General features: G+C 43.4%; 1 protein-coding gene across 1 annotated transcript in view; it reads right to left on the minus strand.

Annotated features, from left to right (window-relative positions):
* The window catches only part of ADAMTS9 (ADAM metallopeptidase with thrombospondin type 1 motif 9), a 78706-nt gene that overhangs the window by 55749 nt on the left and 7645 nt on the right, over positions 1-15312 (minus strand). The window contains exons 4-11 of the mRNA XM_058812794.1: positions 8826-9112; positions 7767-7850; positions 7543-7664; positions 7142-7182; positions 6924-7029; positions 4927-5073; positions 3918-4059; positions 3597-3701 (exon numbers count right to left, since the gene is read on the minus strand). Coding sequence (XP_058668777.1) covers positions 3597-3701; positions 3918-4059; positions 4927-5073; positions 6924-7029; positions 7142-7182; positions 7543-7664; positions 7767-7850; positions 8826-9112 — 1034 coding nt within the window. The remainder of the gene's footprint in view (positions 1-3596; positions 3702-3917; positions 4060-4926; positions 5074-6923; positions 7030-7141; positions 7183-7542; positions 7665-7766; positions 7851-8825; positions 9113-15312) is intronic.

The raw sequence follows: 15312 nt of genomic DNA on the forward strand, positions 1-15312 counted from the left end.
GGGATGAAGACTAAAGACAACAGCAACCACAAAATATTCCCTGTTTATTGGTGCTAAGCAGCACAGCAAGCTCGCAGCACTGGCTTTTCAAAAAGCTGCTCTATCTGATTTCCTGCAGAGCTGCAGAAACTCTGCATGGAGAGCCCTGTCAGGGGAGGAGATGGGCAATGAGGAGAAACACCAGGGAAAACTCAAACCTCCCCACAGTTACCCAAAGCAGAAAACTTCCAAATCCAAAAGGCAAATAAAAGAGAAAAATTAATTCCTCAAGCCCAAGTAGTTTTTTTTTTACAGTCAGACATAACATGGGACTTGCCAAGACTTGGTCTACACTTCTGTTTTCCAGCTATGACTCGTTTTCTTTTGTTTGGAAAACTGGATTAAGTTACCTTGGCAAGCCCCTCTCCCTATTTTCATGGTATAAATTGTATCCTTTGGGGTATGTTTACCACATGGACTACACAGACTTGTGCAGAAGTGAAAGAGTCACCTTCTGGTCTCACCAGAATAGATGGAAAAATGTCCCCTCTCAGTGAACAGTGCTTGCTACAGTTGCTTTAAACCCAGAGACATGCAGATGCCTAAATCTTTGTAATTATGGGAAGCCCAAACATTGCTGATTGCTCACAGATTAGAAGAGGCTACAGACTATAGAATGCAGGTAGAGAGTATCACTAAAATATTCCCTTGCAGTGTTTCTGTGCACCAGGTGCTGTTCAGATCTGATGATCTTTATGGCAACAGGGTCAAATTTGCTAATGCACTGTGTTTTTCCAGCCCTTCCACTAATAGCACAACAAGGGTATGTCAAGATACACCACAAGCTCATCCTGCTTTTTTAGACACCTTTATGAACCACCTTGGATAAAGCCATCTAGGAAAACAGAGCAGGATCAAGCTGTCATGGGGCTGTGCATCCCACAGCTCTGCAGCACGTGGGACACTTTTTCCCATGAAGGCTGACTTTTACATAGCTTTGCTGATGAAGAAAGCTGATCTCAGGTGCATTTGCCCGTGAACATGGTTTGCAGGACAGAAGGACTCATAATTTGAGTCCTGCATGTGGTGTTTGCTCAGAGACAAGCATGGTTTCTAGGCTGCAAAATGCCCCAGATTTGCTTTTATCTGAAGATAAAACTGACTAAAACCCATCTGCTACAGTAAAGAACAGCAATAAAATCAGCTGAAATGCCTGTTTCTTTGCTGCAGGACAAATTACAATGCACAACTCTTCCTGGCATTTAAAGGTTGAAAACCTGAAGGTTGGGGTCCCTATACAGGTCCAAAGAGGTCTGACAGCTATCATTAAACAACAGAAATACATGACACCAACCCAACAGTGCTGTCCCAGTGGAGAACTTCTTGCAGCAATGTTGATGCTCACAGCTAAATATCTAACCAGAGTCATGCCTGGCACCACTGACCCAGGGAAGATGACTGAATAGCTAACTAGTGAATGAACAGAGCTCACAGACCGTGACATGACCTATATGTCTCCCATCTCATGGTTGAGTATTAACCAGGAAGTCATCTACATCCATTGATTTTATTAAAAATTTGGAGGTTGGAGTTGATGGTAAAGCGAAGCAGGGGAAAAGAGCAGCTGTTTTAAATAAACAGCAAGATTATCTTATGAAAACACAATAGTGCTTCTTGGAACCACACTGTGAACAGTCTGGCTGTGCAACCTTTATGCCTTTCATATTTTAAAAATAATTTCTATGTTGAGATACAGCAGAAAGACTAAAAAGCCTGCCAGGGTTCTCTTTCCTATAAGCTAACAGCTCACAGAAAGAAGAGAATAAAAGGCAGATTGTCTGGAGCAAATTCAAAATATCTTAGACACACAGTGGAGCTGGAGAGCCCTGGCAGGGATGGAAGACATTACAGCAGACTTTCCTTTCCTTTGTCTTACCACCAGAGCTCCAGATAATTCCCCAAATCCAGCTGCCATCCTTGGGCTGGCTGAATGGACTAGCAGGGGGCAGAAGGGGCTGTGCAGCTCCATGCATGCATAACAGACACACTACCTGCTGCCACAGGGCAGCAGACACAAATCATTACTGCTCATCTGCTCCTCTGTTACCATTCTTTAAACAGCCCTGAAAAGCACAACAGAGAGTGGCCCAAATTTGCAACCCCCTTCATCTTCCTTCAGAGATTTATCTCCACCCAACAATGAGCTGGTTCTGTGCAACCTGGTAAAACCATCACCCAGCAAAACCAGACTCTGGGCTTGGCTTATGGCTTGATTTAGTGGTATCAGATTCAGTGTCCTCACATGCAAAATATGTGTAAGTTAATACTCCCATGTTTTTTACTGCCCTTGATTTAAGAGTAAATTTAGAGCCCAGTTAAATCTACATCCCAGTAATTTTAGCTAGATCTTTTTTTTAGCTATTCAGGCTCTCTTATTTCCAAAGATATCTCCATAAAAAATGGTATGGTATTTTCTCCATCTGCCAACCCATACAGCATGGGCTTTAAACATGCAGACTTGAGGCATTAGTCAGCAAGTAGCAGTTTGATAGGGCTCCTGGCCACAGCAGAGTACCAAAATAGCAATTTATTCCAAGGAAAAGCACTTCAGACTCACACCTCAGCACTTCACAAGCCCAAGTAAATAGCAAGCAGGACAGAGTTTATGTTGATCCAAACTTTAAGCTTGAATCAGATGAACACACAGACAGCAAAATTACTCCATAAAGCCCTTTTGTGAGAACACATTTAAATACCTGAACACAGGTGGGCTGCATTAACTTTTCTTAAGAGCCCATCTGCTCTCAGCTGAGACATTCAGATCACACTTACCTAGTTGGTCTGAACTTGTCAGATTGTCTAAATTTGTGGCCTGACATATTTTTGCTCACACAGTCTTTATTAAGAGCCATGGAGCTGGACACTGCATGACACAGGGTGGCTCTGAGGGGGTGCTGATCTGCTCAGCTGCTGCTGTTTGCACATCACTCTGGTCATATCCAAGGGTGAGTGCAGGTTTGCTGCAGCCCAGATTTTTGGAATTTCAAGAAAATTTCAAAGTTATTGCTGATCTTTCAGCAGTGAGCAGATCTCAAGCTCACCAACAGAGAAATTGAGGGCACAAGGTCTCAAGTCATAGTCATTGCACATGGAAATGGGAAGTTTCTATTAATTGCTGCCAAAAATGTTCCATACATAAAATGTCAACCAATTCTATATTTTACTCTGAAGCTGTCAAGATGAAAAGCCAGCTGACAAGTTTATGTTACACAGAATTACTAATTGCTCACATCACACAGGCAATTTCTAACAAAAGATTAGGGAAGCTTTGCAAGAGTTTTGCTCAAAAATTCACTCAAGGGCATTAATTCAAGAAGATAAGCACTCCAGGAATACCTGCTTTAAGCAGTGTTACACCAAGCAGTTGACTTTAATCATGTATCTGGGCTGGAGATGTCCCAGGCACCACCAGGCTGAAAACACAGTGAGCTGCTTTGGGCTTCCAGCACTGCAGTCAGAGCTGTGCCCCACACAACTGGCATTAGGGAAGGATGATTCTGACTGATATGCTCATCCTCAGCCCAAGGAAATAGAGCCACGAGGCACAAATTACAGACCTTTCCAGGCTCACATTCTGTCCCATCAGCCCAAGGTGTGTGTTGGGTTCGACATCCCTTGTGAGCACCATCGACGTTGATACACCAAAGTCGCCGACACTGCATCTGCTCAAGTGATTGCATAGATCAAAACATTAAACACGCACCACATGCCTTGCCAGACAGATGATCCTTTATGAAATTATTCCCCCCAGGATTTATCATTAACTCACAAGCTTGACAGTAAGTTGATGGATTGTGAGTCTGCCATTCATCCAACCCCAGGAGACCTTATTTTGCTCTGGCAAAACCAGGAAAAATAAGGTGTGAAATTTCACTTACCATATAGGGGCACACTTGGGATCCGGGTCCAAAAATTAACTCACATTGTTTGTTGACGTCATAAATCAGCCCTGGGAGCTGCTGAGGCAATGTGTAAGTTCTTGATGAAGGTTCATCAAGCAAACACTCCCCATAACCAGTGCTACAACACAAATCAGAATACTGGTGTTAAACAGGAGGTGGGAGATCAGAATTCCCTTGTGTTTGCCTGAATTAGCCGTAGGGCAGTTGCACACCATGTTTGCCATATTTAACAAGCACTACAAGAGCTATTTCAAACTCAAGCACAGGAGGGTGTGTTACCCATACACCATCACCCTTGTGCTGTGACAGCAACCATCCACCACACCACAGTCAGCTACCATGGCAAAAGCATTTCTGAGTGTGCATTTAGTTGCTGAGCAAGCACTGGCGCACTTTTATAAGGAATTCAGAGAAAAAAAAAAAAAATCACTGATTAGCAGAACTGCCCAAGGGACTGAGCTCCTGGATTTGCCAGAACACCATCATGGCTCTCATTCTGTTCCACACCACAACACACGGGAAGGCACGACAGCAAAATGGGCGAATCACTGTGCATCAAACTGACCCGTGGGCTCCTGGAACGGTGTTCCCACACGGATTAGTGCCAGGGCTTTATCTTGACCTGTGGAGCAGAAAGGCAGATTCAATCTGCCTTCTAAAACACAGCTCCGTATCTGGGCCACAAAGCTCGGGAAAGTCATTCTTCAGGTTTGAGGAGAACACACATTCCTTAAAAGCAATATCCATGGGGGAAGACTTATTCTTCCCCATTGAGAGGCTGGTCCTTGCCAGCTTATCATGAGGCTGAACTGGCAGGGACTGGATGCCAGGGGTGCATTCCTGCTCTAGGTAAAGGATGCGTGCACACACAAATCCCTCTGATTTCCTCCAAACGCTGCACACTAGGGCTCCAAATTAACTGAAGAACTCCATGGGACACATGGACATGTGAAAACAGCCAACACATGCATATGCAAGGTCTTACTCCAGAAATTCAGTGATGTATTTCCTACTGCACTTTGACCACATCCAGGGATTGGTGTAGAAGTTCAGTGTTGGTGCCATGACATGCTGTTGGTTTTTACCTCCATCTTCCTTGCACTTGTGATTGTCATCATGTGGCATGTTAAATCTAAGAGGAAAAGAGCAAAAAGTAGAGTCAGTTAAGAGGCAAACATCAAGTATTTAGCATAGCAAGGGCAACAGTGTGAACTAAATGCAAGCAAACCCAAGAATTTTCCCTAAATATGCTGCTGACAGATATTACAGAATAAAAGTATTAATACACATATATTCATAATAAATTTAGAAGTGTTAATGAACAGGGTTTCTAGCACTCATCTGGGAAAAGCTGTGCAGCACCCTGCTAAGCTCTCCACTCCACGACTGCATATATTTAGCCAGACAAGTTCTCCAGGGAGCCTGGAGTGAGATGCAAACCCAGCTGCAGTTTCCTTTTCAGCTGACAGTTGCTACCCTGCAGACAGGCTGGAGTCTGGCCCCTCCTTCATAAAAATGGGAAATACTCTGGAACTGACCACAGATCCAAGAGCTGATCCCAGGGAATTCTGAAGGAGACGATATAAGCCCACTGACTGCAGACCCTCATGCACACAGGCAACACCTTGTTGGATGCAAAATACTTTCTAATGCGGTTGAATACCCTGGGCCACACTGCTGCTTAAGGAGAGTTGCACCAGGGATAGACTTGGCTCCTATACTTTATGTGGCAGGTTTACAAAATGCCAGCAAGCATTGGTATCAGCAGAAACCAACACGAAGTTCGCAGCGCATGACACCTTGAAGAATGTGGTAATGGAGACAGAGCGGCTTAAAGCGCTGCGCTGTTTGAAGTGGGGAAGGGGAAGTGACCTGGTGTGATCCTGTGTTCCAAGGCTGGGGAGTTTGTATTCCATTAAGATTACCTCCAACAAACCATCTTTTCACTCTGTTCTCTGAAAAACAGAGCACAGAGGCATATCCTGCTCGGGAGCACTGCTAACCCCCCCAGCAGCTCCGAGGCGGCATTAGCAAAGGAATTAGGCACAGGTTAGGTGTGGGGAACATCAAAACTTTGGGGACTTTCTGTCAGGAAGTCTTATTTAAACAAATACTACTGTGGTTAAAAATAGACTGTCTCAGCCAGCTCTCCATGAAAAAAAAACAACAGTTTAGAACAATGGGAGATCTATTCCCAAGTACTCATCCATTCCACACCTACAGACCTCCACTGCAAAGCAGGCGTGTGATGGTTTGGGACTGAATCAGCTGCCAAAGTTTGTAGCCAGAGGTAAAGGACTATGTGATCTAAGGTGATTTTTCTCATGACTGCTTAGTAGTGAGAAAAAGTCTCAGAAGTGAGAAAAAAAGCAAAAATTGTTTGAAAGAAACTTCTGCTGGAGGAGGTGAATGGCAGCGTCTCTTCTGGGGACGTCCAGCAGCAGAGGATTTTCCATGATGAAACAGTTCAAGAGCTGAGTGAAGCTCACTTATACACCTCATCACCTCCCAGATGCCCTGGGTAAGTTCCTCCTTCACATACAGCTGCTGCACTGCCTTCACCAGCACCACACAGAGCTGTGGGACAAGCTGTGGCAGGCTGAGGATCTGCTCTCAGAGGACTTCAGTCCCAAAAGATAGTTCAGATGTGCCAGCATTCTTTGTCCTGGTCCTCCTCAAGGACCTCTGCCCAAAACCCTGGCTAGTTCCAATAGTTTGGTCAAGATGTCATTTCTTAGGTGCTGCTTGTGGCTCTCTATCATTTATCCTCCCCAAAACATGGCCCTGCTGGTTTGGCTGCTCTCAGATAGGCTCCAGAGCACCTCAGTTTCATCTACCTCAGTGGTGCATCTTCTAGCCAAATATACTGATCTCCCCTCAAATAATTAGGCTCAGCAGTACCAGTTCCCAGCCTGGCTGGCAAGCCCTAGTTAGCATAAATACTGGGCTATTTAAATGTAAATGTATTTACATAGAACATACACATGGCCAAGTTCATGTGCTATTGTGAAAGCAGTGCTCAGTCCGTTATCTTCACTAATTGAACAGCTCCTGTATGGGTCACAGACTGTGCCCAGCTCTGCCAGACCTAGGAGAGAACACAGAGGTTTATGATAGAAAAAGAAATGTCACTCACAGTTCAGAACAGGCAACTAATATTGTCACTACAAAAAAAGTGACAAAGAAAAGGTTTTCCTTACCCAGAGTATCACATTTGTCGTGCGCTCTACAAATATCTTGTCTGAAAGCAGAACAGACCTGACACATTAATTCTCAATGCAGCAGTGAGTTAAGGTACAAGCACAGTAATAACAGCAGAAACAACTCTTGGTCCTTCAATGGACCTTCTCATGCTGGCTTGCCACATCATCCAAACTAACTCCCCACCACAGTCAGAGTTTTTCATCTTATGCTAAACCCATGGGTAGACCTTAGACAGCTTTGAACCTCTCAAAATCATCTCTTGTTATGGTGGACATATGCTCCCACAACTGCAAATATCATTACACTCACATCAAAACCTCAACATTGCCCATACATTACATGCTCACAGCCCCTGACACACAAGTGGCAACAGTTTTCATGAGAATATTCACCACACCTGGTAACAAGCACAGCTGTATCATGGCGAAGGTGACTTCCCTCTGGGTGGTTTTGGGACTGCTGCCATTGGCAGAAGTTTTTTAATGTTGTCTGGGCATTGTAAGATATTGCAGGGCCATCCTGATAAGCAACACACAGAAAGCAGGTATTTTAATTATTCATGACAATTCTCACTACAAATGCCATTGTCAAGCAGAAGGTGAAGAAAATAATTTCCATTACCTGCTCATTATGTATCACGACCAATTTCACAATAACAATATTAATTAAATTTCCAATGCTTGGGTCTTTGTAGATAGAAGCCACCTGTTTCAAAAAAGCAATATTTGGAATTATTCTTAACATTCAAGGAAACAAACAATTAAGACAACACACATATTTTCCATTTTGCAACTGTTTTTCTCCTGGGCGGCTCTTCTGCCCTGCTCAGTGCTCTGATGCTACTTGGAGAGACCTCCTGGCAGAAGCACAATTTGAGAATGAAAAAAACCTGCTGATATCAGAGAAACCCAACATTTCCTTTTGCTTTAGCACACATTTCACCAAATTAAAGGATCATTCTGCTCTGAGACACAAAGACCACCAAACAAGACTGTCAAAAGCAACTTACTCTTCCAAGCACCTGATTTTGACATGGGCAGTTTCAGACCATGTATTCAGTGCACTTCTACCCTCAGACAGAATGAACATCCCTCCAGAGACACAAATGTGTTGGGTACTCCCTGCCAGTCACTCTGAATCTACAGAACTGCCTGTCTGGAAACTGCACTACTGCATCCTAGTACCTGCAGCTCCTAAGGTGCTTGCTCTCAGCCTGAAAAGCCAACTTGAGAACTATGCTAAGGATCAGGGTGACAACAGGCTCCTTCTCCTTGCAACAGCAAGGAAAGTCAGGCAACTGCCTAACCTACCAGCCTCAGGGCCCTGGAAGGCACAGTGCCCAAAGCACCTTTTAAATTCAGCTGTTATTTCATGTGGGCTTAAATAAAAACAAAAGTACAGCATGTGGACTAAACAACCAGTGTTATTGCTCATGGTATCTGATGTTCAGAAAGCTGGGAGAGGTGTGAGAAGGATCAGGAAGTGTGATGGATCTGGGAAAGAAGACTCCAACCAGCATTTTCCAGCCATGTTTTACCATTTTTGATGTAACCCCAGCATTATCTCCATGCCCAGGGAAGGCAAACTGATGGTGTTGCATATGAACGCAGCAGAGAGGGGCTCTGTGACCACTAGAAAACGACTTGTGGGTGAATCTACTTGCCCTGGTTGAACACTCACTATTGACATCAGGGTTAAGACATAGTGCTGAAGGTTGGCTCCATGGTAGGCGACCATCCTGCTGTCAGCCACCACCATCACCTCCACAAAACGTGGGTAGGACAAGAACCGCTTCGTTCGCTTGTGGCTCTTCTTTTCACCAATGGTCCCTGTCTTGTTGCTGTCCCCAGAAAAAGAATTCACTTCCAGGCTGTGTTTCAACATCTCCACGTCAGACAATATGCTGCTCTCTGCCCACTGCCTTCTCCAGTGTTTCCGTTTGTTCTTTTTGTGACTGTGGTCATGATCTATGGTTAAAAGGCAGAAAACACATACAGTACATTCTGGAGTGAATAAAATTAATGCCATGTGTATGCTAAGTCAAAATACCTATTGCCTCAACAAAGTTGTGTAGGCTTGCTCCAAGCAAGCAGGGAACTGAAACAGAAGCACTCTGTGGAAGCCCACCATGTAATCCAACATCTAAGGCTTCATTTTTAAAGCCATCTTGGGGAAGCCAGCAGCACTTAGAGGTGGACATTCCCTGCAGCAGAGCCAGCTCCTGGTCTGTGCAGGAGGGATGGAGCCCTGCAATGGTAATTAGCCACTGCAGCAGCAGTGTGAGGATTCTGGGCACGTCCAAGGTGGCCAGGAAACAAAGGTCCAAATCCTGTATTTCTAACTCAGGCATGAAGGACGGCAGGATTTGGCCTTCACAGCAAAGCAATTATATATGATTTATTTCTGTCTCTAACAATAACATGGCTGGGCTTCAGCTCCCCCCCTCCCTTTATTATTCTGTGCTACAGGAATGGTAAAGGTCATCTAATAGCACAGCTGCCACTGGCGAAAGAATAGAATTCAGGAAGTTTCACATATACTGCTTTTGATATTCAATTAGGCCAAACATAAAAGCAGCCTGAAAATATACTCCATGCTGATACAAAGACGACAAAATGAAGAGGGAGAACAGGCATATAAAACATATGAAACGTGTACAATTAAGATTTACCATCTGATTAGTATGTAATTATAGCATTATTTAAATGTAAGAGCAAAATCAGGCTTATTTGATGCCACTTAATTTTTAATCAGTTCATCATAGGAAGTAGCTAATTGAATGTGATTCATCCACGAAAGACTGTTCACTTCTGCATTTAATATAAAGCCAGATCTGAACTACTCATCTACGACTCCAGGCTACAACCCTCATGCTCTTTGTAGCTTTAGTTTAATTTCGTCATGGTGGTGAAAAATATCACATTTCCTTATCTGACCCATTGAGTAGGTTAGAGGAAGCATAATATTACGGAACAAAGGAATATTCAATGCTCAAACAAGATTGAAATGATAGGAAACTTTATATTTTTTTTCTTGTATAGTTTCCTTTTAGAAATATTTGTAATAATTTCCAAATAAAGAAATATGTTCTGCAGTATGATGGCAGGGAAAGGGGATCAGCTTCTACCTATGTGAAAAATACTATCCTTCTACCCTATGTGTAAATAGGCAATACAGCAGTTAAGAATTAAATCCTGCCTACTCTGTACTACCTAAGTCCTCTAAATTCCCTTTTCTTGATATAGCCCAGACCACCTTAATACAGCAGAGAGTCTGCAGTTATCTGAGTAAGAATTTGAGAAAGCCAATGGCATTTGTGGTTATAATTGGATTGCCCTAGTTCCTCTGCTCTAATCAATGCCCTTGTGTTGGCAAGGTTATGCTCTCATGCTGGCACTGCTTCGTGGGCAACCGTGACATTATCCCGACTCATTCAGTGCCAATCAGCTTGGGGAGCCAACTATGCATACAAATAACTTAAAGGTGAGGAGAGGACCAGACTGAGGAGAAAGTGCTAACCCCAGCCCTTGAGCCAGCTTCTCTCCTTTCCTCTCTGCACCCTAAGACCACCCCTCAAATTCCCCTTTTAAATAACTAACTTCCAAAAGGAGCAGGTGCCCAAGGAAAAATGTGTTAAGGATGGTGAGATGCTCAACAGGGCTTGAGTGAGGCTGAAGACAAAACTGCAGAGTGAAGGCAGAGCTCTACAGGGCCCCAGGTGGGGCCATGAGGCTCGGGTACCTTCTCCTCCAACCATCCAGTCAGAGGGATGTCAGATGGCAAAAAAAGAGGGAATTGCAAAGACATCTATCTTTGAAGACACCTATCACACAGGTCTATAAAAGAAGTTGATATTCACTGGGCTTGCATTGAAATCCTGCAGCTGGTGTCACACACTAAAAAAACCCTCACAAACCACCCAGAGAGTACCACATGAAATTCCACATCTTGTTCTGAGAGCCCTGACCTGCCCCTGATCATGCAGGGGAATCAGAGCCCAACAAAGCCAGGTATGCTCAGCACAGAGGAAAAATAACTTTCCTTTTTGTGCAGAGATCTGGCATAGAGTCACAGAATCATTTAGGTTGGAAAAGATACTAAAGATCATCAAGTGCAATCATTAATCTAATCCTGCCAAGTGTTGGTACAGTATCAGTGCTCTTTCCCCATTCAGCACACAAATGAAGGCAGACACATCATCACTTCCAAAACAACTGAATTATTTCCACTCACAAAGTCACTCCAACACTTGCACTGTGCCATTTGGACAGGTCACATATTGGGTGTCTGTCAGCCTGGTTACTGGAAAACCAGGCACCAGTGATGGGGATGCCCTGCATGGAAAGCCACTCCTGGACTTTGGTAGTAGTGAACTGTTATCTTCACCCATCTTTGTTGCATGTAGATAGTGTGCACTCACCTGTAAAAAATTAAATGCTAATGGCTGTGCACTGCTGTCAACCCATCTGTAAAATCCTGACCACATTAATGGGAGCAGCACACAGGCACTGCCAGGAACTCTGTGTGCCTGATTCTGCTGATATCCTGCTCCATTACAATGGCCACAACAGCAGTGCTCTCACTGAATGGCGCAACGTGCTCCTGCTCCATCAGGCAGAAGGGAAAATCTCACATTACACAAAACTGTGATTCTGCAGCACCAGCTTCCTACTGCCACACATAACATCAGAAAAGGGTGTGATATTTCCCCACTTTATTTTCCCTATTGTGTTAACGTAGTAACAGAAATCAGCAAGAAAAATGGTTTTCTTGGCAAGCCCCCAGTCTTTGCAATGACCTGAAACACATCTACTTACACATGGTAGTAACTGGATGAGTTTAAGAAGCAAAACATTTTTCTTTTACTTTGTAAAATTAAAAGAAAACTTTTCTTTTACTTTTTTACTTTTCTTTTTCTTCTTACTTACTACCTTTAAAATCATGTAAACTATAGTTCAATAATTCAAGTATGAGGCGAGCCCATGCACTGACTCAACAGTTCATATTCATTTGAGAGGCAGGTAAAGGCTAGAATAATGTCCATTTTACTGCCTACTTTACTAAGGCAATCTATGCTGTTTTCACTGTCTTTATACAGACCTGGTAGTTTATCTTAATTTTTTTTCTGTTTGGTTTCTTCTTTGTAATGTGGGACTTAAAAGGAGACCCAATCCTGTGCAAGGATATCACTTCCTGATGGCATCTTTTCACTAATGCCATTTATTTTTGCCCAGGCAAGAAGCCTCAGCCCAGAATCCATTCAGCTGATTTATGGATGTTTCCTGCTGGCTAATGTACTTTGGATCTATCACAAGAAAGAGGGCAGGGAAGACTCGGGCCCTGTGTGAGTACTTTGCCTGCATGACAGGGCAGAGTCAGGATTTGCTTTTGACATAGTAACTATTGTTATACTAAACCAAACATTAAAAGATGGAATGATCACTTATCCCAACAGTCCTAATCCTTTCCATTTCTACATTAACTAGTCCTTGGAACAGAAAGCAATTTGCACAATTAAGTAAGACATGTAACAATTCAAGCAATTCCAGTTCAGGTCCAAGTTCATAAGAGCTGCACATAGCAGCGAAAAAAAATGTAACAAAGAGAGAGAGACAGCAAGAGAAGGAGGCAAGAAAAATTCCCTTTCTTGAGCTAACAACATCTCCCTGCTAGAAAAAAAGTATGATCCTTTCAAACTGACTAATTATCACAAGTTTTCTGAATGTGTGACCTAGGATTTTTAATAAAATTTGCCACTCAGCAGTTGACCCACACCACTTCTAGCCCTGCTCTGATCCAGTTGCACAGATAATAAATTATTGCACACCTCCATAAAACAGACCAAAAATTCAGCTGAGTTCCCCTCATGCAGTCAGTCAGTGTGTGACCTGTCTCCCTCAACTCCACAGGAGCAAACCCTGGCCAAAAGATTCAGTCCAAGCCCCAGCTCCAGCTGCCTGGCTGGATTTGCTGCCTGTAGCTGCTACAAAGGCAGCTGCCCCAGGGACTGCCATCACCTGGGAAACAGAGAGAGGAAAATGGATTTGCCTTCATGCAGAGATCAGACTGGCTGAAACTGAACCACATTTTTAGGCTCTTCTTGCCAAGAAATGGAATGGAAACTGGCTCCTCTTTAGGACACAAACAGGTAAGAAGCCAGACCAAAGAACTTTTCTAGCCCTGGGTCTGTCCTAATTTTATATCAAGATGTTTCTATACACCTACAAATGTATCTCAGATGGATTTGCATGAGGCCAAATTCTCACCTCTGTAACTGTGGGGTGCTGATGTGGTCAGCATAACCCAGAGCTGAACACACCTTCTCTGCCAGGAGCTTCACACCCTGCTTGGACAATAGCCAGGGATTGAAACAAATTGGGGACCAGCCACTGCCTTGCCCTGTACCACATTGAGATGATCAGCCCTATGAGCAGGATTAATCCTGCCTTCCCTCTGGATAGCTCCTTGAGTGAACCAGAGCTGCTGCTACAGCCAGGTCCATGTCCAGGAGCTCCTCCTGCTGAAGTCAGTCCCACGTGTCAAGCCCAGAGCCTGGAATTTGTGTTTGCAATATTTGAAAATATTAATGCCAGAAAGCAAAGCTAGAAAGCCATGAGCAGTTCAGACTAGCATGAAGCATCACTGATGCACAAACCAACAGTTCCACCCCAATTCACTCACTGCATCCTGTGTCTGTGACTATAGAGACTTGGAGGTGCCAAAGCTCAAGGTGATGCTGAACCCTGATGTCTGTCAGGGTGACCCTGCCTTTCTTCTCACTGCTTGAACCAGAATGCTGAGAACCACGGACTTGCAGTGAGCAGCAGTCAGCTTCCCTTAGTAATAAAACATTCTCTGGTTTATACCATGCTAACACTAAAGACCACACATACTCTAAATGTTTTCTTTCCAGGTGATGAATATCAGAATGCATTCCAGCCTAAAAGATTATTTTTATGCCTAAGGTAAAATGTTGCAATTGAAAGCTATCAATTTTGCACAGTAGACAGAAAGTAGATTAATGAACAAAACAATAAATTTTCTCTTTAAGAAAGGACATACTAACACATGAGCTGAACATGTGGCAGAAAATGATTCAAGATCATCTTACAGAACTCCCACACATGCTCTTCAGGCAACTTCCAATGCACAACAGCCACAAATACACCAACCTGTGTCCCACACTAGTGTCTAGTGACACCTGTGAGGCACCGTGCCAACAAGAACAACACTGAGGCCACCACATCTTTTACTGACTGTCAGTACAAAGTTAAGACAAAATATCCCATTAGACAAAAAGAAAAAAAGAAATTGTTCAGCAATTGGCCACAGGGATGTTGATAATGATATTACAGGCATATGGGAGAAGCAGTCACAGAACAGTCAGCCTGTTTATTTTCAGTAATATATGCCATAGGGAACAGACAGAAAGCACCCAAGTGATTCCCCTCTGCTTCTCCCACCTGTCCTTCTTCTGTGGATGTCCACACAGATGAGGCAAAAGTATGTCCATTTTGATTCCAGGAGAATAATTTAACTCTGTCCACTTACCATGTTTAAATTGCAGAACAATAACCAATCAACAACAATTTGTTTAATCGTAATCTTAAATCTTACACCTTTAGGGCACCAGATGGATGCTTGATACATTTTCAAGGCTAAGAGTAACAACAAAATGCATGCACATATAACTCACATTGAGGAATCTTAAGCCAAAACTAATTATGGGATCTGACTGTGATCAATGTTTTTTAACTGAAGTCAGTCTATTACCTTATTTCACTTGTCAATATCACAAGACACCTCAAACATTACAGACTGATCCCTTCCCCAGCTCAGCATGGCAAAAGCTTGAGCTTGACCTCCCAGGCCCAGCTGACCAAATACCAGTTGGCTCTTACTGTGCTGTTACCTCAACAGGGAGGCAGAAATAGAATTAATTACATTAGCATATGGGAGTTGTGATGCAATTCTCTTCTTTATTCTGGGAGGGAAGGAAATGTGAATTAATTACTATCTGACTAAAAATTACAATCCACTTCTTTAAGATAAGAAACTTTTCTGAGGGAAAGAACAAACTCAGTGTTTTACCCTGAGGCCAAGAGCAAAGCTGACAGCTTAAACAGACTCTTGAAAGAGCTCAAGGATTGCTCAACCTGGAAGTAAA

The sequence above is a fragment of the Ammospiza caudacuta genome, chromosome 12 (genome assembly GCF_027887145.1).
Source record: "Ammospiza caudacuta isolate bAmmCau1 chromosome 12, bAmmCau1.pri, whole genome shotgun sequence".
NCBI lineage: Eukaryota > Metazoa > Chordata > Aves > Passeriformes > Passerellidae > Ammospiza > Ammospiza caudacuta.